This window comes from Fundulus heteroclitus, chromosome 12 (genome assembly GCF_011125445.2).
Source record: "Fundulus heteroclitus isolate FHET01 chromosome 12, MU-UCD_Fhet_4.1, whole genome shotgun sequence".
Taxonomy (NCBI): domain Eukaryota; kingdom Metazoa; phylum Chordata; class Actinopteri; order Cyprinodontiformes; family Fundulidae; genus Fundulus; species Fundulus heteroclitus.
Genome location: NC_046372.1, coordinates 13887269 through 13898411, shown reverse-complemented (window position 1 = coordinate 13898411; position 11143 = coordinate 13887269). Strand labels below are relative to the sequence as shown.

Here is an 11143-nt window from a genome sequence, read left to right as displayed (position 1 = left end):
AAGGGTCTAAAACCTAAACAAATAATTAAAAAACCAGCAGATAACAAAAAAGAGTGATGTATCTCAGCACAAAAGACTAAACCATGTATGAAAAAATGTGAGTTACAAAAACCTGGAAAAAAATAACCCAATATGATCCAAACAGAACAGAAAAAGCACTTTTGGGTTTTACTACTAGTATGGCCAGATTGAATTTTTAGAATTTTAATGGTTGATATTTAAAAATTGTCAAATACATTTGGCACAGCACAGGGACAATACATGGTGCTTTGTTTCTAATCAATAAATGAGTTTCATGTGAAGTTGAAACATAATGTTGAAACTAATGTTGAAACAAATCGACAAACAGGCAAACTGATAGACTATAATTGGAAACGTAACCTAGATTAAAACACCGGGAGAAACATTTGACATTATGAACAAAAAGCAGGCATTTTTAAACTAAGGTCAGAAAAGAACATGCTAACAGTAAGCACACCCAGGTCTCTTTGGGAACAAAGTGTATGGATACAAGACACACTCAAACAGAACCTAGAGAACTTTCATAAGTAGCTAAACAAAAAGAAAATAAGAAACACACTAACACAGGAAAAACTAAACTTACAAACAATAACCTCTTCCCAAAAACCCAGTAAACTGAACTCCAGCTAAGTCCCTTGTGATAATTCTTTGAATTTGATTCAGTAGCTCTGCAGTAAAAAGGGTGTCGCCAACTGATTATAGGATCTATAGCTTAATAGCTACCTAGCAAAAATATAAACAGAGTCTTAATTTATAAAAGCCTACTGAGAATTTAATGACTCAGTTGAAAATATTACATTTTATTTTACAGTGCACTTTAAAATATTAACAACCCTTGAACTTTTCCACATTCTGACTCATTAGAACCACAAACTTCAATGTACTTCTTGGGATTTTATGTGGTAGACCAACACTGAACAATTGTCACAAAGAAGGAAAACAATAATTAATTTATTAATGTTTTTATGTACTTTAACAAATATAAATCTGAAAGGTTTGTATGGGTCAATACTTTGATGGTCCTAGATTTTGGTGCAACTACACCTTCAAGTCTTTAAGATGGTATTTATTTACCTGCTTTGAAAACTTTTTCTGCAAAATGGCCCAAACAATAACCTCTGCCCCATTCATCTCAGCAGTCAGCAAACGAGAATGAAGGTATGCCTCGGACAGCTTACCGGCTATTCAGAGGGCCAAAACAGGAACAAAGACATCAAACCAGCATGGGAAAAAAAAAAACACTCCCACCTGGCAGTTAACCTAACCCTGGTGGGGATTGGCAGATAAAACCACAGTCCCTGTAGAAAACACAAGGAAAAGACTGCAGACATCACAGAGCGGCATCACATGACATGATCTACTGAATTAAATTCTATGGCACTATATTTGTGATTATATTGGGCAAGATGTACTTGAGTATTATTGGATTGTATTGATCTGAAATTAGTTTTACCTTATTAAAATGGAAATAAATTGCACCTGTTTGCCTTGTGAAGTGCTTTGAGATGGTACTGGTTGTAACTGGATGCTATATATATATATAAAAAAAGTAAATTCTTTAGTACATTTAAAAAAAAAAACTGTCCACAAATTTGTTATGTTGTTTGAGCATCTCACATTTCTTTTGTGGACTGGATTGTTTTGGTGTCTGTAATCCTAGACAGACTCTATGATGATCTTTGTTCTCTATCTAACTGGGAAGACTTCAGAGGAAAGTAAGCCTCGGCATCTCTGACTAAATGTTTGGGCTAGTCTGCAAAGGGAATGTAAGTATGATTTAAAAAAAAAACATCCTGGACTGAAATACATTATAGAGATACCTAAAAACATTTTCTGGATGAAAAAAAAACTTTAAAGGTTTTGTTGTACATAACAGAAAGGAACCTTAACTTTTACTTAAGTGTAACACTCATTGCATGCATCATTTACTGATATTGCCACAAAGTCTAAAGCTGCGCTTTGATAAGGAATGCTTTCACATCCATCAACTTAGAATGCACCTTGCAGAATGGGCCTATATGTTCTGGAAAACAGCAGTGGTCCAACTGCAGGAGGCTTGAGTTTGAGGTGCCAGACATAAAAATAGGTGTCAAAACATTTTCTGAAAAAGTGAGCAAAAGTCCAGTTGCCTCCGATTCAAGCCTGTTTGAGATATTCATGTACTAAAAGCAGCATAAATGCAAACAATTTGCTGACAGTATCATGCTATTTAAACCATTGTGGTTATTGTAAGGGTTTACTTTATTTTAGTTTAAGCTATTTTATTGTTATTAGTAGGCTTTGGAAACCTGTTTCATTATTCAACTATCAATCTGTTGTCTTTATGTGCTTACTGGTCAGGGTTGCTGTGGCTATTTGTGAACCGGTAAGTGGCAGCATATTTGTAACTATTGTTTACATAATTTTTACATTCCCCTAAATTTCCTCTACTGACAAGTCACATTGGGAACCACATTTTTGTGTTTGACCCAGTGTCCTTTCCAGACAAAAACTATTGAAGGAGCTACTTCTGTAACTAACTATATGTGCCAGAATTTTTCATTTAAAGCAAGGTTAGGAAACTGTTTGTTTAGAGTTGCCTTTAAATGTTTAAACCAACTTGTCTTATACTGTATCTTGAATTGTTCCTACTATTCTACTGCAATGTGTTTGCCTCTCTATCTGGATTACACAGAATTGTTATTCTTTTTCTATGAGGTCATTTGTGTTTATCTGAATTACTCTGATTCTTCCCCAGAGTTATTTTTGTCTACTGAACATTTTGTTTCATGACTGAGGTATTTTTGTGAGTTGTCTGATGAGATATGGGATGCTTTCAGAGACAGGAATGTAAACGCAGCATTCAGGTAGAAGATACATGTACAATGACACCCGTTAATGACACTTAAAAACTTTATTTGGAATGAAATTCTAGCATTTTTCAGGAGGTGATTACATTTTGAGAGTTTTTGACCTATATCAAACATAGAATAAACAAAATAAATAAACAGAACCTACAAAATAATAAAAGGCAGAATGCTCAGCATTCACTCATACATGACATTGTAATACTACTAATCCAACATACACACTTATAGTTCATGAGAAATAAATATTCACTCTAAATAAATTAAACTACTTGAGCATATTTGAACAACATCTGCTACTCTCTCGGGTCCTTGGGCTCATTTCCTTGTTCAATATGCCACCTGCCTGTGGAAAGAGAGATCAGAGGTCAAATAAATATGTAGAGAAAAAGTAAAGAAACAACAGTTTTGAAAAAACCCTATACCTAAAAAGGTAACATAACATACTTGTGTTTATACATTTTCTGATTGCTTTTGCAGCATTTCATAGCAAAGTCTGGACAAGTCTTCGTGCCTGTGTGGGTTCAATACTTGCAACATCCATTCAGGTGTGCAAAGATCTGCACGTGCGCAATAAGTGTGTCAGTACTGTTATTGTTTGAACACACGGGTGAATCTGCACGCTCTGATGTGTGGTTTCTCTTTACGCTGGTATGCACTGCAGAGACATCTCAGGCTGAGACACTCCATGCTAATGCAGACTAATTCCCGCAGCAGGAATGCGTTTTTGTATGATGCAACAGGATGCATTTCACAACAACAACAACAACAACAGCAGAGTGTGCAGGTTCTCCCAGTGGCCGCTCCATCCTGTTTGGCTTAAGAGTCACGTGAGGAGAGGTTAGACGGAGACCTTTGAAGTGAATACATCACAAGGACATACACCACCGCAAAAACAGGATGAGGTGTTGCATATCATTCATCCAGTATTGCAAAGTTGCCTAAGTGAGTTTAACAGCATGCATTTGGTAAAGGTATTGGTTTTACTTCAAAAACCTAGTAAACTGAGCTCCAGCTATGTCCCTTGTGGTGATTCTTTGAATTTGATTCAGTAACTCCGCAGTCAAAAAGGGAGTAGCAAACTGATTATAAGATCTATAGCTTAACAGCTAGCTAGCGTAATGTAAACAGAAACTTAACTTACGAAAGTTTGCTGAGAATTTAATGACTCAGTTGAAAATATTACATTTCTTTTTTCAGTGCACGGAAAATTAAGAATACCCCTTGAACTTTTCCACATTTTCACTCATTCGAACCACAAACTTCAATGTATTTTTTTTAATTTGATAGCCCAACACTGAACAATTGTCATATGGCAGGGAAACATATACAAAACACATGGTTTATTTATTTTTTATTTATTTTTGCTAATTTGAATCTGAAGAGTTTGTTATTTGCATTGAGACAATATGAGTCAATACTTTGTTGGTCCAGGATTTTGGTGCAATTACACATGCAAGTATTTTGGTGGTATTTCTTTACCCACTGTGAAAATCTACACTTGGAAACATTTCAACATTTTACCTGTTGTTTTTTCTGCCAAGTAGCCCAAGCTTAATCAGTTTGATAGAGAGAATCTGGTAATTAAATCCAATTTTGTGGTAAAGGTTTTAAACAACTTGACACCCTCTCGCGGTCCGAATCTGGGTTACCTTTTATGGCTTTAAGGCCAACAATGTCTTTCTTTGTTACTCTTTTCCACAGAGGCCAGATTTGTGGAGTGGATAACTAATACTTGTTCTTACAGTAGATTCTGTGAATCTTTTACGTTGATCTAAAGTTATGACGGGGATCTTAGCTGCTTTTCTAATTGGGGTGCCCCAATCTCTAATTGAGGTGGCCCAATGGTTAGAGCAGGGTATACTGTGTATACTTTTATTCATCAGCATCAGGGTAAAGGAAGCAGCAAACAAAGGTATGTCACACTACTGAGATTTTGTAAAATACTTTGTAACTTATGTATGATCTGCTTAACATGTATGCACTACTATCATCAAATTCTAAAAAAGGTGTAAAACACTGAAATGCATCTTAGCTCACACACAAGCAGGCCTAAACCTCAGTGAAACTCACCACTTTGTAACTTGATGCCCTCAAACAACGACGTCACCCATGGGTTTCTGGAGTTTCTCCTGCTCTGACCCAGATCCAAGGTAGGAGGCCAGGAAGTTTTTATGTGACCTGTAACTGCACATGACATTCAACATCAGCATGAAAAAAAACACATTGTAGGTCTTGTGACGGTCAGATGACTTCAAAGGTCAGGTATTGTGAGAAGTAGGCGTCATGACTTTGATCCCAAACCAGTCTAAATGTGTCAGCAACATTTTCTGTGGCAATTGTCCCCCAACTCAACATTTCTTTTGAGCTGTTCTAATCAAAAATTACATTTTAAGTAAATGTTGTTCCTCAGAAATAGGTTTTGCTTTCTCTTTAAGTCACGTCTGAAGATGTTATGAATTCCTGTAAAGCGTTTATTGCTGTTCTGTGCAATACGATGGATTACAGCCAGCCCTATATTCATTAAATCATTACTGAGTTGGAAATTGATAAGGAACTCTAAGACCTGTCACACACTGACACTAAGTAAGGATAATCTGGATTTCAGCATGACTAATAGTTTGTTAAGACACTAATTTATGATGAAACTATAGATTTTACTATAGTCACGGAAGCTGGAAAAGTCAATCCTTGAAGTTGGTGAGCAATATCTGTTTAGTATGGGTGTGTTTGGGTGTGTTAGAGTGCGTTTTCATTTGGCACCGTGTGCATACGCCAGGAAGTACTTCTTAGCCGAATGTCTGGATTGTGCTGCGGGTTATGCTGGATCCATGGGTGTGGATGGTAGTCATTAATCTTCCCTTATTATAGTTTCGAGGGAGCCGAGAGTTTTTTTGTCCCATGCTGGTGAAATCAGGTCTTCTTTTTTTTTTTTTTTTACATGTTTTGTGAAAAATGATTTCAAAGATATGCTGATCAGAGTGTGGTAATAATACCCTGATCTAGGTTTCCACATTCATTAATTGTGTATTTTTAGTGGAAAACAAACAGAAAAAATTCAAGCAGCAGCAAAAAATAACAATAAATGATATGTGTCAGATTTGCAAAAAAATCAACAATACAGTTTTAAATGTTTAATAGTGAGGTCTACTATTTTATTACTGTCACTTGGTTCTATAGATCAGAAGGTGCTATAGTTGCCAAGTTTGTAAACACAACTTGACTTTGATTCTACTTTGCTCTAAAATGAAGTATTTAAATTGTATTTATCTCTTCAGCAAAGTTTTCACAAACTAAATCTTTCAATATACCTTTGAGCTATTCATTTAGTACATTATTGATTTCTTTCTTGATAGATCGAATCCCTCTTTAACTTGCCTGCTTGCAAACTGAATAAACCAAAATGTTCCAACTAAATCTTTTGTTTTCAACAAACTTTAAATCGCCAGCAGCTTTCTTACAGCAAAATGAACTGAGTTAAATTTTCCAAGGTCGTGCGTGGGTTTACAAACTATGCTCTTGCAAGAATGACAATAAACTGAACTTTGGTGGCTGCGTGTGGCAACGTCACCATCCAAATGTTTCATTCGGAACTTACTGAGCACAAGTCATGAGTATGATGGCGCAGCAGCTGATGACTGAAAGGACGACTGCAATGACCACAAGAACCGTCTGCACCAGCTCGGTGTTGTAGCTCTGATCAGGTATGATTGACTCCAACGTTTGGATGCCACAGCGCTCTCCATCGTAACCCTTCATACAACTGCAGAACAAAGACAACCAATGAGTCAATGGATGCTTTTCAATGCTTGTTGAAAAAAATAGCATTTCATTATGACAAATTAGTCCAAACCTCTCTCTGAACTTTGTATAGATTTCATATTAACAAGGCCACAAAAACACACGACACAAAGTAAAACAGAACTGTACTTACATGCACACTGGCTCTCTCAGACCCTCCATGTACTTGCAGTAGCCATGAATGCAGTAGCCCAGGTGGGTGGAGGTGCAGGGATCTTGGGTTGAGGTGAGAGTGGATCTGTGTCCGCTTGTTATGACCGTGTGCTCAGGGTTGAGGGGAGTGGTGCTTTTGCTCTTCTGCCTGTTCTTCTTCTTGCCTTTCCCCCTCCTTTTCCTTCTCTCATCTTTATTAGCATGCAGCCCTGTGAATGTAACAGGAAATTGTAACATTGGACATCCCATATTTTAAGGGTTTCATTCAAGGTTTTTAAAGATTTACGTGAATTGGTTAGCTTGTCAAGTGACAATGGAAATCAAGTAAAAATCAGTCAACGTCGTACAAAGACAGACTTTGATTTATTCTTTCTTACCATGGAGGATCACATTTTCGTTGTCTCCTCCTGAAAGCTCTTCGTCTACTTCCAACTCATCATCGTCGTTCAGTGAAGGAAGGTGTCCCTCCCCGGAGGTTGGACCGGCCGTGATTCTGGCTAATTCACCTGAAAATGTGTCCTCAGATCCCTGAGCACCCAGAGCGCTGCAGACAACTACAAACACACAGAATGGCACATGAACACAAGCGTTAGATTAAAAAGAACCATAAAGATGAAGTTTGTTGTTTTAGGTTTACTTTCAATGTCCTGAAAAACAAAAAAATAGATATATTATGACGATACTGAAACACAATTTGACGTGGGGCCACTGTGGTTCAGTGAGTAGAGTAATTGTCTTGGTGTTCAGTTCAGCCTCAGCTTTCCCCTGTCACACGCTAATGAGCCCTTGAGAAAGTTAGGTATCCCCATGTTGCCTACAGATCTGTCAATTCATGTATGAAACCATGTGCATTAGTGAGTGTGATTGAGTGAAGGTGCTTTGAGTGGTCACAATGGGCTTGAAAAGGATTGTATAAAGTAAGTCCAATTACTATATCAGCAAAAAGAATAGTTTTTGAAAATGTAGATGATAATTGCAACATGTGATTGTTGCTGCCATTGTTCTCTCTGTTTTTCTCTCCATAGAAAGTACCCCTGACCTACCACTTCTGTGTTAAGGTAACTGAGAGATGGAGCAACTTTCTGTGTCACTAACTTTGTGTGTATTTTCCCAGTTTTTATTTCTTATTGTTTAATTATTGAACAAGACATTGATAGAACTATTGCTGTCATTAGCTTCATGTACTCTCCTTGTCTTTCTTGTCAATAGAAAGTCCCCCTGGCCCAGTACATCTGTCCTCAGCTGTGTCCCTTCCCAACATGGAAAGATGTTGGACCAACAAAACTGTTGCTGTCATTAACTTTGTCCACTCTCCTTGTTTTTTTGGGTTTTTTTTTCTGTCCCATAGAAGGTACCTCTGTTCCAATACTTCTGTGTCTTATTATTATTATTATTTTTTTTGTCAATCTTTTTTTCTCCTCTAAATACCCCATTTTACCACGGTAGATAATCACACTGAATCAGTTTCAGCTGCAGGGTTTCTTTCTACTTAATTTCTGCTGTCCCCACATGCTTATCCAGGAGGGATTTCCTAATGAGTCAACACAATGGGTTGGGCTTGCTTAGATAGGTAAATTATTGACAACTGGCATTGCATGATCAACTGAATTGGACTCTAAATAACTGGATCTGAATCTGACTAAGAGATTTGATAGGGCTGGAGTGTGATTGAATTTTGACTTAAATAAAAATGGGATCTGGTTGTCTTTTAAAGGGTCACAAATGAATATTTGATGTAAACTGGTGACATAACCAAACTAAACTAATTCTACTGGTAAGATAAGGCATATGTTTTCTCTTGTGTTTACCAAGAAGCCCTTTACACATGTTTTTAACCAGGAATGAAGTCCTCACTATTCCAACTTTGATAGACATTTGCTTTCCCAATTTTCTATATTAGCCATTATTGGATCAATGTGTAGAGGGCGTGACAAAGACTAGATGGGGCTCAACGGTAGATACTAAAGGTCTAGCTTGTAAATGGAATCTTGGATCCCAATGAGACATAAGATAAGTCAGAAATTGAGCTATTTTAATAAACATCCACCAGATCACATAGTTGTGTCCTTTAAAATGTCATCAGTCATCAGTAGACAGAAATATGACACAAACTGATTAGTACTGTTAAGGCAGACTGAAGCCTGAATTCCTTCCTCAACTGGATCTGATGTAGTATTTCTTATAATGAGGGCAGTGTATTAGAAAATAACTCTCTCCTGTGAGGAACAGCCTTTCAACAAATACGAATAATGGACTATTTAAAATACAATGGTCTTCGAAATGGTGTTTTTGAAAAGGTTTTTTTTAATCTAAAATGCCTGAATTTTTTTATTTCTCCCTGACAAGTCATCACTCGCAGATTCAACTTTTTTTCTCTCACCCACCTCTTCCTTTCATATAACAAATTTAACTCCCTGCACACAGAATTTAAGTACAAGTCCAGACTTACCGATGCACAGCAGAGAAATGATGACGAGAGTGTTCATATCCCAGGAAGACGGTGTGTTGCGTATGACAGTCCTGCACTAGTCTGTGTCTGACTGTGTTGGTGCTGGAATGCCTGTAAGTTGCTTGCTGATAGAGTTTGTGCTTTGCTCTCTTGTCGGCCACTAGGTGCAGCTTTTATAGACCAACGCCTGCTGCAAAACTCTGGGTGGGGGGGAGAAGGGTGTGAGAGTGCGTGCCAGAGTTAGAAACGTGTGTGTAAAGTTCAATGATCGACGTTTTACGTCCTGAAATACTGACTTGGAATAATTAGACTCAATGAGACTAGGAACAATTAGAGGGATTGATGTATTCTGGCTCTATTCTCGTCACCATTACAAAACAGAAATAGCTGTGACTGAATTGGCAGATGATGGTAAATGTCCTTCCACGTGTATTTAATCATTAAATGGCCTTAATTACACCTCCAGTTCAGTAGTTACAGTGTAGTTAAAACAGAATTCTTTTGTTCTTGCTTTTTTTGGCACACTTAAATGTTTTAGATCATCAAGCAGAAGAAATTAACCTGGGTCGACGCAAAAAGCAGTTTTCAAATGACAAATTAATTTATCAACGAAAAATAGCTTTCCAAACCAAAGTGTCTCTCTGTGACAATGATTTTGTAACCCTAAAACTAATAAGTGATTGTGCCGACCTTGGCAGGTGTAACAGGAAGCACCTCTTTCCAAGAAGTTCTACTTTTGTCTTGTCGGTCCACAGAATATTTTCCCAAATGTCTTGGGGATCATCAAGTTGTTTTATGGCAAAACTATGAAAATAGAGCTTTGTGTTCTTTTTGGTAATCAGTGATTTTCATCTTGGGAGCCTCCCGCAAATGCCACTTTTGGGCAGTCTCTTTATTATGGCTGAATCACGAACACAGACCTTGCTGAGGCAAGTGAAGCCTGCAGTGTTTAAGGTGCCGTTTAAGGTTCTTTTGTGACGCCCTGTATGAGTGTTTGATGCCCATCTTACTGATAGATATCATTGATTTTATTTCTCTTTTGTTTATTTAAATTTCTTTAGATCTGGCAATGATGTGTTGCTTTTTTTAGATGTTTTTGCCTACTGCAAGTTGTGGGATAGTTGGTATTTAAGTGATTTCTTAATTTTACAGGGCAGATGGTACTCAAGCATAGGAGTGGTTATAAAGATTAAACTCAGATTCTCAAGAAATTCTGTTTTGTTGTTTTTAATTCACAAGATGGATGGTTACTTTTTCACTTTGTCAATTAAGTTGGTTTGAATAGCTTGTTTTATTAATAAATAAACTGACCTTTTAAGTTTTTTTCTATTTTTACTTAAGTGAGCCTTTTCTGATATTCAGTATGCAAGAAACTCTTCAAGTTGGATTGATTTAGCTTTTATATTTTGAGAATGGAGACATGTTTCAAACACTAAAGAGCAAAGATAAAATTCAAATCGTATTTGACAATAAAGATGCATGCACATTTGTTTTAACAGATAAACTGGTTGAACTTTGTTCAGGGTTCAGAGAGATCATAAAATACTTTCTATGATTGGGTGTGTGACAATGTAGTATGATATGGAAAAAAGGAATTGCCTCTTTACCTCTGTGTTACTCTGTCTCGCCCTCTAATAGACTGGCAACTTGTCCAGGGAATACACCACCTATTCATCAGTGAAAGCTGGTGATAAGCACCCTTTGCCCCCACCCTCCTCCCATGACCCCGAGAGGATAAGCGGGTATAGACCATGGATAAACTCATGCCAAATATGTAAACAAAAGCTTTATTTCATTCAATTCAGGAGTGTAAGCATTTTACTAGGCACCCCTATATAAAGACACTATCAAAGTCACACGCTTTGAAATAAAA

The 11143-nt window shown here is 37.1% G+C and overlaps 1 protein-coding gene across 1 annotated transcript; it reads right to left on the bottom strand.

The window, feature by feature from the left end:
* Positions 1 to 2899: 2899 nt before the first annotated feature.
* areg (amphiregulin) lies at positions 2900 to 9513 on the bottom strand. The gene is made up of 6 exons (XM_012865582.3): positions 9271 to 9513; positions 7199 to 7375; positions 6802 to 7030; positions 6466 to 6630; positions 4941 to 5054; positions 2900 to 3213 (listed from the first exon to the last, which is right to left on the bottom strand). The coding sequence occupies exons 1-5, from the start codon at positions 9305 to 9307 to the stop codon at positions 4961 to 4963; spliced, it is 702 nt and encodes a 233-aa protein (XP_012721036.2). The 5' UTR covers positions 9308 to 9513; the 3' UTR covers positions 2900 to 3213; positions 4941 to 4960.
* Between the last annotated feature and the right edge of the window lie 1630 nt (positions 9514 to 11143).